The following is a 24,170-nucleotide window of genomic DNA, read 5'->3' as shown; positions in this document are numbered from 1 at the left end:
GAACTAACACTGTTCCCGCCACCTCTGCCCCAGTGCCCTCCATGGGTGATGAGCGGTCAGTGCCCACGCAGTCAATGTAGCGGTCTGTGGACGCTTTAATCCCAGCTCTTCTCCCTCGTCTTTCAGCAGTACTTCTGGGACAGTGCAGAGTGATGCTAATTGGTCAGCATCACACTGATCTGTATCAGAAACACTGCAGAAAGAAGAAGGGGGAAAGCTGGAATTTCAAATCTGCAGACTGCTACGTCAGCTGCTTGGGCACTGACCGCTCATCAAGAACAGTGGAGCCTGGGGGAAAGTGGGGTGAGGGGTGGGGGGAGGTGGTGAGCATGTACAGCGTTAGTTTAATTTTTTCCGAAAAGGTGAACGTATGCTTTAAACTCAGAACTAACCCTTTAACCAATTATTTTTGGCCTATACATTCATCAATGGTCTGCAAAACCTGGCCTGTGTCCATTATCTAAATACCTTGTGCTAGAAAGTTCCTTCTTTTTCGTCTCAGAAAGTTCGGAGATATGTGTAAGCCATGTACCGGGTGGGCTTCCCAGGATACAGTGAAGTCACGAATGAGGAAAGCAACCCCAACACCAGCTTTTGCCACAACAGAATTTTACTTAGATGTGGCAAATAAACACAACCACAAATGCTGGAAACATACAATAAATTTACATACACCCAGCCCAAAGGCTGAGAACCTTGTGCTGCACAGCACGGCGCCTTCTGATGGATGAAGGTAGAAAGTGAAGTAATTTACCTACTGGCGGGCACAACTAAACTGCCACACCTTACCTGTTATTACCCTAAAAGAGCAAGAATCAGTGTATGGGTGTATGGTTTAGGCTAACCTGCGGTGCAGCACAACAGCTTACAATCTTACACAACTCTACAGTATTCCCCCTCCCATAACTGGTCCTGTAGCACGTGCCTGAGTATTCCTTCTTAGCAAAACACCAGTCTGGCTTGAGTTTGTGGGATTTTATCAGCTCTCCAATGTGAAATGTCACTTTAAGTTGTGGAGTCCTTCCAATAATCAGTAACAATACTTGTGGCCTGACACAAACAGAGACCCTAACTATAGGCCTGGACTCAGTCTCTAGGCACCAACACTGAAATGAGGTGCATGCACGATCTTACTGACCCGGGTCTGCTTTGCATCCACTGGTGACTCTGAACAGAACAAATGTCTCTCCAACAAGCATGTGGTCTCGCCGTATATGTTGTTTAGTTCCTCTGCTCTCATCAGCATTCCTGGCAGAAATCTCATCAGCATTCCTGGCAGCAATCTCATCAGATTCTCAGCTCACACGGCCCCTTATTCACAATGCTCCAAAACCTGGCTTCTCTCTCTCCTTCCTGTTCTCTCCAACTCTGTGTGCAAAACCCCACCTCTACAAGATTATACAAATATCTATGCAGTCTGAGGCTGTGTTAGAAAAGCAGTGACATCTTGTGGCTAAACCGCAGAATGTCAGTCAAAACATCAATTTACAATAAGAAAAAAAAAAAATCTAGGAACTATATAGAAAAAATAAGAGATCCCAAAGGAGAATTAGTATATTCAACCAAAGACATTGCTAGGTTGCTTAAAGAATATTATAGTAATTTATATAATATCACCCCCCATAATACCACAAATAATGATGCAATAGGAAAAATTTAAAAAAGGACGGACATATTTAAAAGATGCAGGATTATCGAAATTAAGTGAGGTACAATTGAATTCCCTAGAATCAGAAATAACGCAGGCAGAAATACAAGTAGCATTAAAAAGCACCATGGTTGGGAAAATCCCAGGGCCAGATGGATATACGGTGAGGTATTATAAAAAATATAAAGAAATATTAGTATCTAAATTAAAGATATACATGAATGCATTGGGGGGAGAGATGGAAACGAGGCGGGAATCCCTACAAGCACATGTAGTTCTCATTCATAAAGAAGGAAAGGATGTCACTCAATGTTCAAGTTATAGACCGATTTCTTTACTGAACACAGATACTAAATTATACGCAAAGGTTCTAGCAAATAAGTTGAAAGAACTAATGTCAGAATGGATACATATAGATCAAGTGGGCTTTGTTCCAGGGAGAGAGGGCAGACACAATGGATTGAGATCTTTGTTCCTCATCCATAAAAGTAGAAAAGAGAAAACCCCTGTGGTGCTCTCGATCGATGTCAAAAAGGCATTTGATAGGGTAGATTGGGGATACATGATGGACACATGATGGAAGTATTGGGGTTGGGAGTCAGAATGGGAGAATGGATAAGGAAGTTATTCAGTGTACCCTCTACAGCAATCATGGTCAATGGGGATCTTATCAGAGTATTTCGGGATGCTAAATGGAACAAGACAGGGATGCCCTCTGTCTCCACTATTATATATTTTGTCATTAGAATCTCTATTGTCTACAATAAGGAATAATACGGATATAAAGGGAATACAGATAGGAGACACAGAGCATAAGGTGGCAGCTTATGCGAATGATAAGTTGTTTTTTTCTGTGGGGAACCCTAGGATAACATTACCAAATTTAACCACCTCCCACCTGCCATATAGTAATATGACGGACGCAAGGTGGTTCTCTCGTTCTGGGAGGACGTCATATGACGTCCTCCCATTCTAACCATGCTTGCGTGGCTCCCGGAGTGTGCAGTGCAGCGATCGGCAGTGCGCTGTGTCCCTCGGACAGAGCGGATCACTGATCCACGGAAAGAGCCAAAGATGTCGGCTCGGTCATGTAATCAGCTGTGTCCAATCACAGCTGATCACATGTAAACAGGGAAATGCCGGTTATCAGCATTTCTCTCCCCACAAGCTTTCACTCTGACAGCTCGTGAGGAGAGGAGAGCTGGTAATCGGCATTCCTCAGAGGGGACATGTAAACAGATCATCAGAGCACTGATGATCAGTGTGCCCTGATGATCTGTGTAGCCCCAGCAGCGCCACCTGTCAGTGTCCATCAGTGCCAGCTCTCAGTGCTCATCCATGCCACCTGCCAGTGCCTATCAGTGCCACATATCAGTGCCACATCAATGCCACATACCAGTGCCCATCTGAGCTGCCTTTCAGTGTCACCCATCAGTGTCAGCTATCAGTGCTGCCAATCAGTGCCACCTATCAGTGCCAGTCAGTGCCGCCTATCTGTGTGCATCAGTTTCGCCTATCAGTGCCCATCAGTGCTGCCTAATAGTGCCGCCTAACAATGCCAGTCAGTGCCACCTAGCAGTGCCAGTCAGTGCCGCCTATCAGTGCCATATATGAGTGCTGCCTTTCAGTACCCATCAGTGATGCCTGTCAATGCCCATCAGTGTCACCTACCAGTGCCTACTCATCAGTGCCCATCACTACCACCTATCAGTGTCCATCAGTGCAGCCTCATTAGCGCACATCAGTGAAGGAGAAAAATCACTTATTTACAAAATTTTATAACAAAAACTAAGAAAAAACTTTTTTTCTTCAAAATTTTCAGTGGTTTTTGGTTTGTTTAAGAAAAAATAAAAAACCCAGAGGTGATTAAATACCACCAAAATAAAGCTCTGTCACAAAAAAATGATAAAAATTTCATATGGGTACAGTGTTTCATGACCGCTCAATTGTCATTCAAAGTGCAACAGCGCTGAAAGCTGGAAAAATAGCCTGGGCAGGAAGGGGGTATAAGTGCCATGTAGACTAGTGGTTAATGAAGGCATTGAAAGAGTATGGGGAGATATCAAATTTAAAAGTCAATCCATCAGAAACTGAGATCTTAAACATAAACCTCCCAAAGAGAGAAAAATAAGATGCAAGAGGAATTCCCCTTCGTTTGGAGAGAAAAAGAATTAAAATATTTAAGAATAAAATTAACTGTCTCCCACAAGAACTTATATAAATTAAATTATATTCCATTATTAAATGAAATTAAGGATGAACTAAGGAAATTAGGAGGGGGAATCCCGTCATGGATAGGTCATATAAATCTGATAAAAATGGTAATAGTTCCAAAAATCTTATATAATTTCAAATGATTCCAATTAAACTTCCAGAAGTATATTTTAAAATAATTAAAAAAATTATAACAAGATATATTTGGAAGAATAAAAAAACAAGAATAGGTTATGAAAATCTATGTAGAAATAAAGAAAAAGGCAGACTGGGAGTACCAGATTTTAAAAGATACTATAACTCGGTAATACTGACAAGAATTTTTGATTGGACGCATAATGCAAAAGGGAAAAGCTGGGTTAAAATTGAAAATGTTTTAAGTAAAACTAATTTAAGTAGGATCATATGGGTGCCCACACAACACCGAGGATTAGCAGATATCACAAGTTGGTTCACTTTAAATGTTTTAAGAGTTTGGGATGTATTGCACAGACAGAAGGGATGGGAATTTAATTCACTGTTAATGCTATTAGGATCCACAGAGTTCTTTCCCCTGGGCAAAGAGGGTATCACAGGGAAATGGATTAAGAAAGAAGATGCACAATTAAGGGATATAATGGTGGGGGAGGAAATGGGTTCACTCAAGGAACTGGAAAAGAAAAAGGGAGAGGTTTTCACGAAAATGGATGAGTGGCGTTATTATCAATTGAAACACTAGAAAGGATTGGAACCCTTTTGAATGGTTATTGGATACACGGGAAGATGGGAAACACGGAATTTCTAAAATATATAATATTCTCACTGAAATAAGCACAGATATACGGCCACCATATATAGAAAAATGGGAAAGGGACATAGGTGTAATAGATGAGGAAAAACAGGAAAAAATGTATATATTAATTCATGAAAATATAAACATGCGGGAGGTAGAAATGAACTACAAATGTTTGGCAAGATGGTATATTACACCAAGTGTGGCACACAGATTGAGTGGAGATAATTCACCTTTGTGTTGGCGGGGATGTGGAGGTAGAGGCACCATGTATCACATATGGTAGGAGTGTCCTAAAATACAGGAGTACTGGGAGAAAGTAGTGTACCTGACTCGGAAAATTACAGGGATTTACAATATATTAGATCAAGAGACTTGCCTTTTTCATAGCACTGGGCTCTCAGTCAAAAATTATAAAACTTTTGGTATATTGTATTACTTGAATGCAGCAAAGGGCTTGACACCCAAGTTCTGGCGGAGACAGGAGGTGCCGAAAATAGAGGACTGGGTTGATAGGGTGGATCAAATATGTAAGATGGAGGAACATTACCATATAAATGAAGATAAGATGGAGAGATATTATATAAAATGGAATAAATGGGAGGAATTTAAAAATTAAAAAAGTTAAAGTTAAATATAGAATGTATGGGGGAACAATAGAATATAAAATAATATGAGTACACCTTTTTCTCCTCTTTGGAGGATGTGGATCCCAGAAAGGATTAGGAGAATGCCGAGTGGAGGGGAGGGAGGTTGGGGCGAGGGGGGGAGGTGGGGTGTAGGGGGAGTAGAAATGGGCGATATGATTATTGTACTATAATTGTGTTAATGTTTTTAAAGAGAAAGTTTGTATAACTTATTCACTTGAAAATGTATAATTATTCAAATAAAAAAAATAACTATAAAGAGCAGGTAGGGGTTCTAGCTTCCCTTACTGGGCTAGAAATAAGCTTTTTTAATTTTGTCTGCTGCTGCAGATTTTTCCTCAAATACTTTCTGGTGAAATTATGTCACTGGGACAGTAAATAGAGGGAAATCTCTCTAATGGCGCCCAGGATGGCATGAAAAATTTCAACAGACGTCCTAACCCTTCATTTCTCTCAAAAACTTTACAAATCTTTAGATAAATACATGCAATAAATTAGGATAGAGTTCTATTCTAAGTGTGAATCATCAGAAGTTTGTCATCACAAATAAATAAAATGGAAGAAAATTGTGTTACCTTATCCAAATGTTTGTATGGATCTTCTGCATCAAATTTAAAGATAATCTCGTTTTTAAATCGATTTCTATATTCATGCTGTTTAACCTGTAAAATAAAATGAACACAGGTTCACTGATGGGCTCCATTATACCAAACCATACATATTTTATATGGACACCTTTTATGAATTGTATAAATCTGTTTTTTACCTTGACACGAAAAAAAAAGAAAGTAAGTATATTTAAATTGCACCTATCTCACAGCTAATGCACACGGGCAGAACGAAAACATTTAAAATCTATATTTTGATCTGATGTGAGTTATGCAGTGTTTGAATTGGAAAGAGATTAGACATAATTGAAGATAAAAGACATACGGGCCTCACCAGCATTTTGCTGAAGTGGGGCTTTAAATTATCAGATCCATCCAGAGTGCATTATCAAGAAACATTGAATTGTTATCTTTAGACAACCTTTTTTCCAAGAGTTTACAATTTCTCAGTTCAGTGAAGCTTGGCTCCAGCTTGTTATTGGAACAAAAAGAGAAAAAATCATTTGCTTCAGAGCACAGAAGCGATCTCACCTCAAAGAGGACACATTTCCTCCTGATAACGGAGACTTCATTTGCCTGCAGAGGAGACACTTCATGCTTTACTATGAATGCAATCTTCTTCAGGTTTTTCCACCTCTCTGGCAATTCCTGAGAAGGGAATAGAGAACAGATAGTTCTAAGCTAGGAATCAATAACCTGCACTGAAATGTTCATATGTGCTGACTGTGGATTAAAAAACAATAAAAGATAAGAACTGCTAGTCTTGAAGTGAAAAAGCGACTATAAATCTAAGCATTGGCTAGCCATAGACAAGCAGATGTCTCACCCTTTGCAGCTGGGACATGCCAAAATACTTTTTAGCCATAGTGCAGATGCAATGACAGACTCCTTTTTCTTCATAAAAAAGAAAGTGATCAGTGTTTGCTGTCACAGAGATTTTTTATTATACTGCAAAATCTTAGGTTAATTAGAAAAACAATCAATTTCAAGGAACTTATTATAGTCCCTTCAGAATTTGGCCCACAGCCCAATGTTTACCTAACCATCAAAAAGTGTTGCTTGGGCTGCATCCATCACTTTCAAAAATATGGTATGTGGATTGTGTTGCACCATAGCACATGTTCATTTGCACTTTCTATATTTGTGCATTAGGATGACACCACACAAAGTATTATGCATTACCATGTTGCAGTAACCCACATTATGGCAACTCATAGGTCTGAAGGTACCCTAAAGGAACTGCCTTCAAAATGGAGATTAGAGAGACAGAGGGATCTCTTGATGGTTTTGCTATGGTTCCTGTAACACATTGTTATGGCCATGACTCCAAATCTGTCAATTACTATATTCACATCCTGTTAGCCTTACTGATAGTATTGATGCAATGTGACACAGTCAAGAAGGGGGAAAAAGGAAGGTCATCAAAATCTGTGATGAGAAGATGCAAGTGCAGGTCTCTTTAACTCTTTTTTCCCCATGAAAACCCTGGGTTCCCGGACACACCCAGGAAAGATAATTTTTGCGGCTTCCCTCCCTCAGCAGTTCAGAAAGGCCACGACTGGAAAGGTAGAGGTAGATGGGCAGGTGACCTGCATCCAGGTGACTAGCCTGACTGTCATAACTGTAGTGTGGGCAACCAGTTCAGACCCTAATAGCATGCAGCTTCTCCTGAAGGCCCAGTTACTGTGGGAAGCACCTCCATAACTGCTAACAGTGTACTCTAATTTCAGTGGGGCGACCCCATATCCTTGGGCCTGGGATCTCTTCACCTGTACACCTGTGTTAACCAGAGCTAACTTGGACCTCACTGAGAGTAATGCTGTTTATGATGTTAAGCACAAGTAGATGTCTTCTTTACTGTTTAGTTATTGTCAGCTACAGTAGATTCTCTGTTATAGTGTCTTATAAGGACTATGCTATTCAGCCACATTGCTGTTACCCTGATTTGAGCCACAATAAGATGATCAGAGTCAATTGAGACAATGAAGAGTCCATGTTTGTGCAGCTTTTAGCCATTCTGGCCCTGTTTTCCATTATTGATTCTAACTTTGCTCCTGTTCAGCAAACTGGAAGTTACAGTTGCTGCCTGTGTGATTATTCAGCTGATCACCCAAGTAGTTACACGCGTAAACCTTTACAGAATGACATTTTGTTTACTAAAGTACTGGGTATTATAAATAATTGCTAGTATCACAAGCCGAAGACAGGGACAGAGACAGAGTGTTGGCACTCTATAACAAGACGTGCCTTAACAAGGATCCTCATGGCAGACCCACTGGGTATTCTTTTAACAAAAGTAGCAGATTTTGAAATTTCATTAAACTTACATGACATTACATGACATAGTGATTACGTTTAAGAGTTAATGTCTTGTGTGGAGCATGATGTTATAGGCAATGTAAAAATGCATTTACTTCTTTCATGCTGCAACCTCAATGTAGTCATCAGTAGAAGAACTGCTGATTGGCTTCATCTATTTAACCACTTGCCCTTCTGAGGATGTACCCCCCTTCCTGACCAGGACACTTTTTGTGTTACGGCGCAAAAAAATTAACTGACAATTGCGCAGTCATACAACGCTGCACCCAAATTAAATTTGCAGCCTTTTTTTGGGCGGAGATGTGTCATCAATCTACCAGCTGCTACTAACCCACTGGATCAACAGATAAATCACACAGCCCTGCCAGTGCTGACTAATCCTTTACTATTGTATGTGTGGGGGGATGTTTACAGCCAGTAAAGCATCAGTCAGCACTGGCAGGGCTATGAATGGTCAGACATCCCCAAAGAGTGTACACAAAGTTAGATTTTTAGGTGAACCAGTGCAGAGAGAGGGGGAAGTAGCTTCCGTGCTATGCTGTAGCTCCCTCATAAATTCGGCTTGAACTTGAAGTGTAGCTACAGCCAATACAAATGTAAAAAAAAATCTTAATGCACAATCAGGCTAAGAATCAGAACAGGACATTAGTTCTCCTTTAAATTAGGCAGACCATGAAAATATATGTGGAAAAGGGTAAAGCGTTTATATTTGTTATGTCCCTGTATGTGGTGCCTGAGATGACGAGGCTGCCCTCTTGCACCGTTCCCATCCAAGTAGGCCTGGATAGTGAGACAGAGACAGAAGGGGCGAACGAAAGGCACAAGTGCCAGGGTGTAGCTGCTGTAAACAGGAACTTGAGAGATGTCTGAAGGGCATAGATACAGCTGGTAATGCACTGTGATAGTACAGAGTTCAGCAGATGGCATACACCAGGATGTACACGGAATCAGCGTCAGGAACAGGCAGAAGTCAGCAACAATCAGGCAACGTGGTACAGAATCATCAGGCAGAAGCGTGGTCAGTAGTCTGGGCCGGGGTCGGTAACAAAGGCTGACAGCAAACATGAGCAGGTAGAGATAATCCAAGAGCAAGGTCAGAGCAGAAGCCAGGTTTGTAACAGGATCACTGATGCACATCAGAACTGGATCACGCGTATAGGTCTGAAGACCAACAAGAACAGGACTAATGCAGGGTTCAAGTTTAAATAGGCCGACTGTCAGCAGTGCGTGCACATGCGCATTCATGCAAGAGTGCGCATACGTGCAAGCAAATGAGCAATCTGTCTTTTATGCTTGTAGCTATGAACATATTTATTAGCCAAACAACAAGTCTTAATCTGACAGGTGGTAACATGGTCCTGACAATATTGCTGATTTAATAAGTGTGCTAAGCAGTGAGATATTAACATTATGGGGGTTATTTACTAAAACTGAAGAGTGCTCTCACAGCAGTCACATGATCGGAAAGGTCCCAATCGCAAGTAGTGATTGGGACCTTTCTGTGAGGTGCCAGTAAATGTGTTGGGAGCGCTCAGGCTCTCAGCACGTTTGTTTTCTTTTGGTACGCAAATATGCGGCTGCTCAGCATCAAGGCCCAGCAGTCAAGAGGCTGAGTATCTGCGCACTGTTGGCATCAACCAGTTAAATGATAACTACCATTAGAGTAAATGATAACATGTTGAGAGAAAATGAGAAGGCACTTGTGGGGTAGAAGTGTCCGATGAGGGGGAGAACAGAGGGGAGAAGATAGGGTAAAGAAAAGCAAGGAAAAAAAAAGGGGTGAGGAGAGGGGGAACAAAGAAGAAAAAAAACGGGTGGGGGGAGAATACCTCAGGTGGTATGTCAGTTGATTTGGGAGCAGAGTCAAGTGTCCTCAAACATAAAAGCTTTACCTTCCTCCAAAAAAAGGGAAGTTTAACCAGTAGAACCAAACCTTTTTTAAAGGTGTTTTATTTGTTTTGCGAAGAGAGGATCAGGTCTTCCATGCAACAGATTGTATTGACTTTATGTAGCCATGGTGATACTGTGGATGAGTCAGTGGTCTTTCATGTTATGCAAAATGTAACAGCATTCAGAAGATGATGGTGGATTGATTTTGCATATTTTATGCTGGGAATCCAGTAAATGTGAAGTAAAATGAAGGCCAGCTGGTCAGGGAGAGCGCAATCGGTGAATTCCAAGATATCTCTCACACCTAAATCCAGAAAAAAGTACATTTTGTATAAGACAAAAAAATGTGGAGGAGTGAGTCAGTATCCAAAGGACAATGCCAACAGACATTAGGAATGTCAGGGTTGAATTTATGCAGGACAGAGGGGGTTCTATACCACTTTGATAGGATTTTGTAGTTGGTATCCTGGAGTCTAGAACTTTAAAGAGAGTTTTAGAGAAAAAAGAATAATTTTGAAGGGAAGAGAGTTGAATGTAGGTCCAGTTCCCAATGATAGAGGAACGGGACCATGCAGTTTTCCTGAGAATGGGACAGCAGGGCATATGTGGTAGACATGGTGTGCCTGAATAGTCTTTTGTCAGATCACAGGGTCTCAGACTGAGTGAGCGGTGCCAGAAAAAGCTGTGGATGTGGTAGTGAAGCAAGAAAATGCGTCAGCTGGAGGACTTTCCACATCAATTTGAAGGGTCCCTAGGCTGAGGTAAAAATGGCTAGGGAGGGTCATTGTCCAATAACAAGAAAGTGGGATATCTTCCTAAGTAATGTGTTGAAAGAACCCTCAGAGGAACCCAATGGGAATGCTTGATTACCCAAGAAAGCAAAAAGAGGGGGATGTTCCTATGATAGGCCATATTTCGAGAGAGCGTCTGTAGCACCAAATAGAGGGGCCAAATAGCAGATAAGATCGGAGGCAAGATGGAGGTGCAGTTTTTGCAATTATTAGGTGCATTGGTAGCCTATGCAAAATGAACAAGCTGTTTTAAGGTAACACACCATAAGGCACAACATAACAAAAAATTTACTGCAGATACATTTTAATTATTTTAATTTTGTATTATGTTTACTCTGAGACCTTGTGTTAAGAAAGCATTAAAAGAAACTTATTTTGTTTGAAAATAACTTCACTGCACTTTGTGTAATGCCCCTTTCACATGGGGTTCCATTCCGATCAGCAGTGGATAAGCTCACAATTTCCCTGCTGATTGGAGCAGATTGGACAGATGACACATCCACGTCCACTCAATTTCTGCAGCGTGAATATGGACAGAGCCTGCTTGTCTCTATGGGTGCCTGGGAGTAAATGGACTCCACTGCCTGTTTACACCCGACTACATTTGATCTGATTCCCCTAAATGGAAGAGGTTAGATTTCCTTCCATTTTTTTTTTGCAGTGGACCGGATCGGACCTGGACAAGGTCTGACTGAAAAACTGACAGACAGACCTGATCAGATTGCCTGTGCGAAAGGGGCTTTAGGAACATAATTTTAGTGTTGTGATAGCTGGGACATGTCACAAAATAAAATCTGTACTTAGCATTTACCACAACACTTATTTTAAAGGTACGCCTAATCAAAACTTTTAAAAATTATCTGTTTTTAGCCTTTTTGTATTATAAATCGGAACACAAGAATAATTAATATTTACCTGAAGTCCTTCTTTAAGGCATGGCGGAGTGTTAAGTCCTTCTAGGTCATTTCAGGCTGGCCCCTTTTGCAGGTATAGCTATGGACAATATTAAAGATAAGTGCCTATTTTTAGGCACTCTGACGAGTTTGTAGAGGCCTATCTGCTGACACACTAAAGAAATACTGCTGCTTTCTGGGCTTTCACAAAGTGGCAGCCTCCGCAAGAAGAAACGGGACCGATGCTGGAGGCAATTTACAGCACACACTAATTTTGGTAGAATAATTATTAATGTGGGATGTATGCTCCTTACTAAAGAACATTCTTTATCAAGTTGTTATAAGTTAGGTGCCGCTTTAACTACTATTTGTTACATCTCTGGCATAGAGATATCATATTATGATATGTCTTTTTCAGCTTTTAGAATATACAGTACTACAGTATATAAATACAGACATGGTTTGCTCAAATTTAAATCAACATGCAGTTTTATTCAAATTGTAGGGAAAATGACAGGGTGGTCATCAAACAGCCTTGACATATATTAACCACTTGCCCTCCTGAGGATTTACCCCCCTTCCTGACCAGGCCATTTTTTGCACTACGGTGCTGCGTTACTTTAACTGACAATTGCACGGTCACGCAACGCTGCTCCCAAATGAAATTTACGGCCTTTTTTTCCCACAAATTCAGCTTTCTTTTGGTGGTATTTATCGCCTCTGCGTTTTTTATTTTTTGCGCTATAATTAAAAAAAAAAAAAGACTGACAATTTTGAGAAGAAAACTGTATTTTTGACTTTTTGCTTTTAAACATGTCCAGTAAAAATTTTTTAAAAAAATCAAATTTCTTCATAAATTTAGGCCAAAATGTATTTTGCTACATGTCTTTGCTAAACAAAAATCCCAATACGTGTAAATTAATTGGTTTACATGAAAGTTATAGCGTTTACAAATGGCGGTATGTATGTGCACATCATCCAACGCAGTGTGCCTGAGCTGACAGGGAGGAGAACTGTTAATAAACAAAACAGTTCTCCTCCCCATCGGAGATCCTTGGTAATCACCGGGCGCTGGCAAGTAATCACTGGCTGGGAACTGGTGATTGACAGCCGTGAACGGCGGCATGTACACGCTCCTACCCGGAAATGCGAAATTTATACGTATATATACGTGATTTTGTGCCCCCGTGCCACCCTGTAAGCAGTATTTCTGCTATAAGGCGGTTGGGAAGCAGTTAAAATATGCACGTTATTTATTTGGTTTGAATTAAACACTATTTAAGCCTGAACCTTTCACTCAAATGTTTTGTAAAGGGTACACTGTAGTCCTTTCTAATGCCCCATAACAATATTATATGGTCACAGGACCAAAAATAAAAAAACAAAAAATGTAAAAGCAAGCAAACATTAAAAACAACTGCATAATTAATAAAGCCTTAAAGCTTATATACAAAAAAAGTAATACAAAAATAAGATTGCAAAACCTAGCTGCAATTAGGGATGAGGAAAATATGAGTGAAGATCTAAAGATTTTGGTGAAATTTTGCTATTTTAGCTAAATGCATTGGAGTCAATGGGAAAGAAGAAATGTTGGTGGGGATTTTCTAAGGATGCAATGGGACATGATGATTACAAGAAGCTCTTTTCAACTGTTCTGGTCTTATCTTCTTGTGTTTAAAAAATGGTCCCACAAAGCAATACTACACAACATTCAAATAGACAAAAGTGGTAAAAATAGAAATTGAAAAAACACTAAATTAAATAAACCAAAGTACCCTTATTATATCCCATTTCCCCACACCCCCAAATTTAGCCTAAGAAGCTCAAAGAGTGAATTTGCCTCATCAAATGTGGCCACTAGCAAAACAAATTCTGATAAAACACTCACCAAAATCACTTTGTGATTAACTAATTACTATTATATCCAGAATCATATATAAAGCACTTTTCTGTAGGCTTCAACAAGTACAGTAAAAACAGCCTGCCTTAAAAAATTCTGCATTATTTTGTCTTTTTGCTGCTTTATTGTGAATGAATAGCATGCTTTTAGTTTATGCTAACATTCATCTGTATATGAAACATGACAGCAAACCGATATTGTGAAAGATCTTTTTTTTAACTTTTACCTTTTGCATGTTTGAATTTGACTTCTACAAGTACACTAAAAGCGCATACAAATGAGACAGAGCAATTGTACAGGGGAGAGGCAGGGAATCTCAATGCTGGAAATTCAGCCTTTGAAAGGATATTACCATACTGAAACATGTTTTCACGGGAGGCAGTTAATCGGTATGGGAGAGATCTCAATTCAAAAGCACGTAATCAGTTTCAAAGGTCAGCCGCTAAGTTAGCAGCACAGCATAGGTCTGTACATTTAGTAAGAAATTAGACACCAGACCTTCATCCTTTTTGTGAAAAAAAAAAAAAAAGCTTTACACAAGGCTTAACTTAGTAGTAAAATTGAGCCCATACAATTTAAAGCAATTTGATATAATTAGTAAAATAACCTTGGTGCCTAATGAGGTATTCTTCTCCTCTCTGGGGCTCACAGTGTTTGTGCCCCTGGGCTAGGATTTTTAGGCAAAGGAATTTGAATGCTTGCAGAACAGCCTCAGCTTTTATTTATTTTTTTTACTGGTTTCTACCTCATCTGATATTTGTCCATCACATTTTGCGGTGAAAAAAGAAGGTGACATTTTAAAACTGGCAAACGTTTTGTCACGGACATAAAATACAAAGGAAATGTAGACAGGTATGAGATGGAAGAGAGGGGTATTTTGAATAAATGGACTTTAGTCTGTACAGCGCAAGAATAAAAATGAGCTTCGTGTTCTGTATTTTAACTGTATGGAAGAGGATATGATTTTTCTGAAAATGTGTTCCACTGTGACATTTTATTTTTAATCAATAATTTTTTTTAAATCCAACTTTAGCCAAAACTTTGACTGTAGATAGACTTGGGAAGGTTGAATACTTCTGTCAAGTTTTCATTGCTGTGACATTGTTGGATAGACTTTACTTCACTTCCTGCCCCAGAACAACAAAACGAGGGGATCACTTGTCACTGTGACAGAAAAACACTGACAGCAGTAATAATTTGACTGAGGTTCTAACCCTTCTCTACTAAATAAAAAGTGTTTGGATAAAAGCTAAGTTACCTACTGGAGAGATATGCCAGTAATAAAGGCAACATGACACCTGCTTTACATGTAGATCTAATTCCAACTGTACAGATCACTTACAAGAGACAGGAGAGATAGTTTACTGAACTATAAAGAGCCTCATGAGTCCTCTGAACATCCCCTACTCACCTCTCTCCTGCAAGTTCTCTTTATGAATTCAGCCACAAATGTCCAGAGCGGGACAGAAGAGGGTAAAAAACAAAAATCACCCTTTGTATTTTGTGACCAGGGGCGGACTGACCATTTGGAAACTCGGGCACTGCCCGAGGGCCCGGGGTCAGTATGGGGCCCCATAAGATGCCCCTGGTGCCTTTTTCATAGGCTTTTTTGAGTTTGGGCAAGGACACAGAGGCCCCATTATTATTATTATTAATTATTATACAGTATTTATAAAGCACCGATAGTTCGCTCAGCGCTGTACATTACAAAGGGGGACAGAATATGTGACAGAACAATAACAATACAATGAAAAACATGAGGGGATTGAGGGCCCTGCTCTTTCAAGCTTACAATCTAGGAGAGAGGGGATGGTGGCACAGGAGGAGATAGCTGTGGGGGATGGAGTGGTAGGAAGAGTGGAGGAGGTCAGCAAGTTAGCAGGGGGTGGGGTAGGCTTCCCTGAAGAGATGGGTTTTCAGGGTGTGCCTAAAGGAGAGGAGAGTAGGTGATAATCTGATGGGTTGGGGCAGGGAGTTCCAGAGGATGGTTGACACCCTGGAGAAGTCCTGGAGGCGGGCATGGGAGGAGGAGACCAGGGAACTAGAGAGAAGGAGGTCTTGTGAGGAGCGGCGTGTGCGCGCTGGGTGGTACTTGGATATTAGGTCAGCGATGTAGTTCGGGGCAGTGTTGTGGACGGCTTTGTACATCAGTGTTAGGATTTTGAATTTGATCCGTTGCGCAATCGGAAGCCAGTGGAGGGATTGGCAGAGGGGGGTGGCGGAGATGGAGTCGTTGGAAAGGTGAATGAGTCTGGCTGCCGTATTCAGGATCGACTAAAGCGTTGATAGCCAGCGGAGAGGCAGGTCAGTAAGGAAGGAGTTGCAGTAATCGAGTCGTGATTTGATGAGGGAGTGGATGAGCTGTTTAGTGGTTTCTGGGGTTAGGAACGTGCGGATTTTGGTGATGTTGCGGAGGTGGAGTCTGCACGAGCTTGTTAAAGATTGGACTTAGGGCTGGAAGGATAGGTTGGAGTCCAGAATGACACCAAGTACCCTGGCCTGCGGGGCGGGTTTGATGGTGGCGTTGTTGGACATGATGGAGAAGTCAATGGGGGGTGGTGTCCGGGCTGGGGGGAAGACAAGAAACTCGGTCTTGGAGAGGTTCAGTTTAAGGAAGTGGAGCGACATCCAGTCTGATATGTCGCTCAGTAGGTGTGTGATTCGGGCAGAGACTGAGGGGGTGAGGTGGGGGGTTGAGAGATAGATTTGTGTGTCCTCAGCATATAGGTGGTAGTTGAAGCCGTGAAAGTGTATGAGTTGGCCAAGGGAGGATGTGTAGATGGAGAAGAGAAGGGGCCCGAGGACGGAGCCTTGAGGGACCCCAACAGAGAGGGGGAGGAGGTAGCATTATAGGTAATGCTGAAAGAGCGTTGTAACAGGTAGGATGAGAGCCAGGAGAGAGCAGAATCTCTGAGGCCAAGGGAGTGTAGTTTTTTGAGGAGGAGGGGGTGGTCGACTGTGTCGAAGGCCACAGAGAGGTCAAGGAGTAGGAGCACTGAATAGTGGCTTTGGTGGTTAGCAGGTCGTTGGAGAGTTTGAGTAAGGCAGTTTCGGTGGCGTGTAGGGGACGGAAACCGGACTGTAGGGGGTCGAGGAGGTTGTTTTCGTTGAGGCGAGAGCATAGGCGGGTGTAGACTAGGCGCTCGAGGAGTTTGGATGTAAATTGGAGCAGGGAGATGGGTCTGAGGTTCTTCGGGTCATTGGGGTCCAGGGAGGGCTTTTTAAGTATGGGGGTGATGTGTGCATGTTTCAGAGGGGAGGGGAAAGTGCCGGAGGAGAGGGAGAGATTAAAGATGTGGGTGCGGGAGCATAGGATGGAGGGGGAGGGAGGTCGTAGGAGTTGTGAGGGGATAGGGTTGAGGGGGCAGGTGGTGAGGCGGGCATCAGAGAGGATCTTGGAGACTTCCTCGATGGTAGTAAGGTCAAAGGTGTGAAGTGTTGGGGGGGCTTTGGTATGAGGAATGAAGGGTGGGGTGGAAGTGGAGGTCAGAGCAGTGGTGGGGCCGTGGGAGGGGGGTGATGAGGGGGTAGCTGAGTGAGGGGGAACGGGGTTGGAGGGAGTTTGAGCAGCGACGAAGTCCCTGCGGGTTATGTCGAGGGAGAGGGGGGATGAGGGGGTAGCTGTGTGAGAGGGGACAGGTTGAGAGGGCGTGTGAGTTGCGGCGATATCCTTGCGAATTGTGTCAATCTTGTTTTTGAAGTGATTGGCAATCTCAAGAGCAGTGAGAGAGGTGCTGGGTGGAGGTGGGTGTGGCAAGAGTAAAGAGTTGAAGGTGGAGAAGAGTCGGCGAGGATTGGAGGAGAGGGCCTTGATGAGGGTCAGGAGGTAGGCTTGTTTGGCTGCGTGGAGGGAGGAGGTGTAGGTGTGGAAGGCAGATTTGTAGCGGGCGAAGGCTTGTTGGGATTTGGTTTTGTGTCATAGTCGCTCCAGGGCACGACTAGGGTTTTGGTGTGATCAGTCTGCCAGGGCTGGAGCGGTCGGGGTCTGATGTTGCGTGTGGTTAAAGGCGCTAGTGAGTCAAGGGCTGTTGACAGAGCGTTGTTGTAGGCAGTCATAGCCAAGTCGGGGCAGGACAGGGGGAGGATGCTGTCATGGAATTGATCAGCTGCAGAGTGGGGGGGGGCAGGGTTAAGGTTGCGGAGGTTACGGCTGGTAGTAGTGTGACATTTGGAGGGGTAGGCGTTGGAGGACAAGGAGATAGAGAAGGTGATCAGGTTATGGTCAGAGAGAGGGAAGGGGGTGTTAGTGAGGTTGTGGGGAGCGCAGCAGTTGGAGAAGACGAGATCAAGGATATTACCGTCGGAGTGGGTGGTGGATTGTATGCACTGTGCAAGTGCAAAGGAGGAGGTTAAGTGGAGGAGATGGGATGTGGCCGCATGATCCCCTATTGCCCGGGGGCCCCATGAGTTGTCAGTCCGCCCCTGGTTGTGACCCTTTGAGCTACCTTGTCCAAATTGCTAATCTAGGCACTGGCCCTTATAGGGGTTAGAGGGTATCTAAAGCCACAACCTTTTTTTCATTTTGCCATAGTAGAAAGTAGGTATAGGTAGGTTGGTATGTATAGTAGGTAAAACCCAACAGTTGTTTGCCATCTGTCTACCATTATGGAGATTTCCCTTCACTTGCTGTCCTGTTGTCAGGAGCTGCCACGGCGTGTGGCTCGGCGCAGGCGCAGTGTGCTGATTCGCACTGGCATGAGGAAACTAGGTCCTGGGCGGCCGCGACGACAGCGGAACTTGTGCATGCGCACTCGGGACCACGGGCGCGCCTGGCACCAATGACAGTGCGGGGCGAGGTATATAAATCCGCTCTGCACTGACACTGGCTGCCGTATGGTCTTATCTGCTTGTTCCTGCTCCTGTTACCTGTTGATTGATTGCTGCCGACCCTGATTGATCCTGACCATGCTGTCTTCTCCTGCCCTGACCCCTGGCTTGCCTGACCTCTCTTTGGATGCCCCCCATTGGATCTGACCTCTCGTTACTGACCCGGCGAGTGCCCCGAATATTCTTTGCCTGCTGCCTTGTACCGCGCTGTCCCCACAGTTACTGACCCGGCCTGTCTGACCACGCTTCTGCTCAGCCATCCATCCATCCGTCCTGCACGGACCCATTCGCCTCTTCACGTCAGGCTCTTATCCAGCAGATACCTCTGGCGGATCCCTCTACCACGGGTGGATGTACTCAGGGGCCGCGACCTGGTCTCTGTCTGCTCCAAGTCCATCCCCACCATCAGGGGCCCTGGTTAACAAGCAGACTGGGACTTAGACTCCGTGCTCTGGGGAATCCTATCTCATGGGTTGCTGGAGATACAGCCAGGCGGTACATTACAGAAACATATGGCCATGAATGAGCCTGAAAGAGGACCATCCCCATTGGAGAATATTTGTCAACACCTGGCAGCTCTGACCCAAGCCGTCAAAACATTACAGGATGGATACACGCATCTTGAGAACCGCCTTTCCGGGCCTTTCGTAACGCGTGTCAGCTCTACTTCAGTCTGCAACCGCGAACCTTCTCCTCCGAGGATGTGAAAGTGGGGTTCATCATCTCGCTACAAGACAAGCCCCAGGTCTGGGCCCACCGATTGATGGAAACCCATGACCCTCATCTGGAGACGGTGACAGTTCTTTGATGCGATGGCCATCTTATATGATGACCCACAGCGGGCAGCTTCAGCCGAAACGGCTTTGTATTCACTCAGACAGGGTCGCCGGGCAGTGGAGGAGTATGCGTCAGAGTTCAGACGTTGGATGGGAGACACACAATGGAATGACGCTGCTCTACGTCACCAATTCCGCATAGGCTTGTCCGAGCCCCTCAAGGACGAGTTAGCCAGAGTGGGCCTACCTGACTCTTTAGAGAACCTCATCACTCTGGCCATACAGATTGATCGCAGACTGCGGGAATGCAGATTGGAGAGGTCCAGCCAGGGTCAAAAACCGACATGGGTACACCCTCGTCCGTACCAGGGGGAAGTCAGAATTCGGAGTCTGACGATGTACCGGACCCATGCAACTCAGATTGGCACGTCCTTCATTGTCAGCCGAGGAACGCCAGAGACGTTGGGCGAACAACCTTTTTCTCTATTGTGGAGAAGCAGGTCATGTGGTGCATTCGTGTCCAGCGAAAATAAGTAAGTGTACTGCTGTTTTTTCCACTGTGTCCTCCAACCAGGGTAACCATTCAAACTACTTAGCCATACCTGTTTCTTTCCAGCTCCCAGGAAGAACCGTGTCAGCAACAGCCATCGTTGATTCAGGGGCGTGTAGTTGTTTCGTGGACATAGATTTTGCAACCCAACAGAAAATTCCCCTCCAGACCAGGGAACATGGGTTAAACATCTTCCTAGCTGATGGGTCACGCATCAAATCAGGGTTAGTGGACCGGGAGACCCCACCTATCTGCACTACGGTGGCTGGCCACCATCGGGAGTTCCTGCATCTGGATGCCATTGCATCCCCTTTGTTTCCAATCATTCTGGAGCTCCCCTGGCTGCGGGCACACAATCCCCAGATCGATTGGAAAACCGGGTCTATCCAATTTCTATCACTGTACTGCCAGGAACATTGTCTCGCCCAAACCTCCTCGGCTCCCCAGCCCCTCCTGTGTCTGGACGGGGACGCCGAGCTGGTTCAAGTCATTCCCTCGGCCTACCTTGGCTTCCTTGACGTGTTTAGTAAACAGGGGGCAGACATCCTGCCCCCACATCGGACATACGACTGCCCCATTGACCTGTTACCAGGATCTGAGATTCCTTTTGGACAAATATTCCCTCTATCGGAGCAGGAACTGGGGGTACTCAAGGAGTACATCGACGAAAACCTCCAAAAAGGGTTTATTCGCCCCTCCACATCTCCAGCCGGAGCTGGAATCTTTTTCATAGAAAAAAAAGACAAGTCCCTAAGGCCCTGCATAGACTACCGTGAGTTGAATAAGATCACGGTAAAAAATCGCTACCCACTCCCTTTGGTCCCAGAGCTGTTCCAAAGGTTAAAATCCTCAGTAGTGTTCACTAAGCTGGACTTGAGGGGTGCATATAACCTGGTCCGCATAAGGGAGGGGGATGAATGGAAAACTGCATTTCGCACTAGGTTCGGGCATTTTGAATATCTGGTAATGCCCTTCGGACTCTGCAATGCCCCAGCCACATTTCATAAATGATGTATTCAGGGACTATCTTGACACTTTCGTGGTCATCTACCTATATGATATTCTCATCTTCTCCCCTTCCTTGGAGGCCCATAGGGGTAATGTCAAGTGCGTGCTGGAGCGGTTACATCAACACAGACTATATGCTAAAGCAGACAAATGCTGCTTTGAGCAGGATAGCATCGCTTTTTTGGGGCTGATCATCTCCACCACAGGGGTTGCGATGGATCCCCAGAAAATGTCCGCCATTCTGGAATGGCCAATACCTACGGACAAAAAGGGCGTGCAACACTTCATTGGGTTCGCTAACTTCTACAGGTAGTTCATTAAAAACTTCTCGGGTCTTGTATCTCCCATTACCCAGCTTACCAAGCAGGGGGTCCATTTCCGGTGGACACCCGAGGCTCAAGCCGCATTTGAGGCCCTTAAGGAACTCTTTACTACAGCCCCCATTCTCAGCCACCCAGATTCCTCCCTGCCATACATTTTGGAAATCGATGCCTTGGAGAACGCAGTAGGGGCAATCCTGTCCCGGAGGAAGGGTACCAAGGAGCTGATGCACCCCGTGGCGTTCTTTTCAAGAAAGCTTACATCGGCAGAAAGGAATTACGACATAGGGGACCGGGAGCTCTTGGCTATCAAGACGGCGCTGGAAGTAAGGAGGTATCTGCTAGAGGGGGCTACGCACCCCATCTTGATATTCACAGATCACAAAAACCTAGAATACCTGAGGACAGCCAAGCGCCTGAGACCACACCAAGCCAGATGGGTACTTTTTTTCTCCAGATTCGTGTTTCATATTACGTATAGACCTGGATCCAAGAACACGAAGCCCGACGCCCTTTCGCGCATGTTCGAGGATCTGGAAGAAGCCCCGAAACCAGATACTATCCTGTCCTCGGGAAACTTCCTCGCCCTCCAAACTGAGCTACACTCCAGATTACAGACTGCATCCATTGGAATGCCAAACCCACCCGGGGTCTCTCTACAGAGCAAAGAGGGTCGTCTTTGGAAAGAAGGACAGATCGCGGTACCCGAGGAGGCCCATACCTTAGTCCTGGGATACTGCCATGACCATCCACTGGCAGATCATTTTGGAATCGCTAAGACTCAAGAATTGCTCCAGCGCACATTCTGGTGGCCAAGCATGATCAAAGATTGTGAACGATATGTGAAAACTTGTGCCACTTGTCAAAGGAACAAACCCACCAGAAGCAAAGCCTGGGGTTTACTACGACCATTGCCCATACCCGACTGACCACGGCAGATGATTTCCATGGATTTTTTAGTGGAACTCCCACCTTCACAAGACCACTCAGCAATCTTTGTAATTATAGATCGCCTGTCGAAAATGGCCCACTTCTTACCATTGAAAGGCACGCCCTCGGCTCTGGAAACAGCACAAATTTTTGTAAAGGAAGTAGTAAGGCTTCATGGGATCCCAGAAGACATTGTCTCAGACCAGGGGGTCCAGTTTACGTCGAAGTTCTGGAAGGCATTATGCGAGGTCCTAGGAATTAAACTGTCGTTCTCGTCCGCATACCACCCTCAGACAAATGGGCAAACGGAAAGGACGAACCAGATGCTGGAACAGTACCTAAGATGCTATCCGTCTTTCCTCCAGGACGATTGGCTGGCGCTCCTACCACTAGCCTAATTTGCGTATAATAACGCAAATCATTCTGCGATGGGGCAATCCCCATTTTTTTCAAATTACGGGTTTCACCTCACGTTTTTGCCGGGCCTAATTTCAGAAAGCTCAGTTCCTGCTACACAGGATATGCTGGATTTTTTTTCCTCCTAACAAGATGCTACAAGAAGCAATTGCGAAGGCCCAGGAAGACAGTAAAAGGGTGTTCGACAAAAGAAGAAGAGGCAAACTGATCCTGCAACCGGGGGATCAGGTCTGGTTAGCGACGACAAATTTGAAGATGTCATGCCCTTCTAAGAAACTGGGACCGAAGTTTGTGGGAGCATTCCAGGTGAAACGGAAAATCAATGAAGTGGCATATGAACTCACACTTCCAGAAACTTTTAAGATTCACCCAGTTTTCCACGTGTCACTACTAAAGCCAGCAATGCCAGATCCTTTCCCGGATCGGAGGTCCAGACCCCCGGAAGCGATAACCATTGATGAACAATAGGAATTTGAGGTGGAAGCAATCTTGGATTGCAGGAAGAGAGGTGGCCAGACACAGTTCCTGATTAAATGGAAGGGTTATGGTCCTGAGGAGAACTCATGGGAACCAGCCCAAAATGTTCATGCCCCCAGACTTGTCCCGGAGTTTTATCGCAACCACCCACGGAGGAGAAATCAGTTGGGCACCCAGAGGTTGCCTGTGGGGGGGGGCGGGGCAAAGTCAGGAGCCGCAGCGGCGTGTGGCTCGGCGCAGGCGCATGGTGCCGATTCGCACTGGCGTGCGGGCACTAGGTCCTGGGCGGCCGCGACGACGGCGGAACTCGCGCATGCGCACTTGGGACCGCGGGCACGCACCTGGAACCGATGACAGTGCGGGGAGCGTTATTTAAATCCGCTCTGCACTGACACTGGTTGCCATATGGTCTTATCTGCTTGTTGCTGCTCCTGTTACCTGTTGATTGATTGTTGCCGACCCTGATTGATCCTGACCGTGCTGTCTTCTCCTGCCCTGACCCCTGACTTGCCTGACCTCTCTTTGGATGCCCCCCATTGGATATGACCTCCCGTTACTGACCCGGCAAGTGACCCGACTATTCTTTGCCTGCTGCCTTGTACCGCGCTGTCCGACCGACCCGGCCTGTCTGACCACGCTCCTGCCCAGCCATCCATCCATCCGTCCTGCACGGACCCATCCGCCTCTTCACGTCAGGCTGTTATCCAGCAGATACATCTGGCGGATCCCTCTACCATGGGTGGGTGTACTCAAGGGCCGCGACCTGGTCTCTGTTTGCTCCAAGTCCATCCCCACCATCAGGGGCCCTGGTGAACAAGCAGACTGGGACTTAGACTCCGCGCTCTGGGGAATCCTATCCCGTGAGTTGCTAGAGGTACCGCCAGGCGGTACAATACACCTGTAAACACAAAAAGTGAGAATAATCCCCTTTTGGACAACTCTCATCAGAACAAGTCCCCAGTGGAAAGATTTTCCACCTTTTATATTCTGGTAACAACTAAAAATTTTAGATTTCTCATTACTTTAAGTCCTGATAATAATAGTCACCTAGACAACTATAAAGGGTGAACCCAGCAAAGCCAGTTGAATCTCACTGTCAAATTTCACTGTGGTCGTAGCCATACTGATCACAGAAGAAGAGTGGTGCACAAATCTCACACATGTGAAACTGCAGTGTTACAAT

At 44.6% G+C, this 24,170-nt stretch overlaps 1 protein-coding gene across 1 annotated transcript in view; it reads right to left on the bottom strand.

Annotated features, from left to right (window-relative positions):
- LOC149451620 (dynein axonemal heavy chain 11-like) overlaps positions 1 to 24,170 on the bottom strand; it is a 590,344-nt gene that overhangs the window by 517,815 nt on the left and 48,359 nt on the right. Inside the window, exons 8-9 of the mRNA XM_089690376.1 lie at positions 6,421 to 6,537; positions 5,857 to 5,943 (exon numbers count right to left, since the gene is read on the bottom strand). Coding sequence (XP_089546502.1) covers positions 5,857 to 5,943; positions 6,421 to 6,537 — 204 coding nt within the window. The remainder of the gene's footprint in view (positions 1 to 5,856; positions 5,944 to 6,420; positions 6,538 to 24,170) is intronic.

The sequence above is a fragment of the Staurois parvus genome, unplaced genomic scaffold (genome assembly GCF_062004578.1).
Source record: "Staurois parvus isolate SC_StPar_1 unplaced genomic scaffold, SC_StPar_1.0 ptg000530l, whole genome shotgun sequence".
Classification (NCBI taxonomy): Eukaryota; Metazoa; Chordata; class Amphibia; order Anura; family Ranidae; genus Staurois; species Staurois parvus.
The sequence above is the reverse complement of the archived record's forward strand: the minus strand, read 5'-3'. Positions and strand labels throughout refer to the sequence as shown.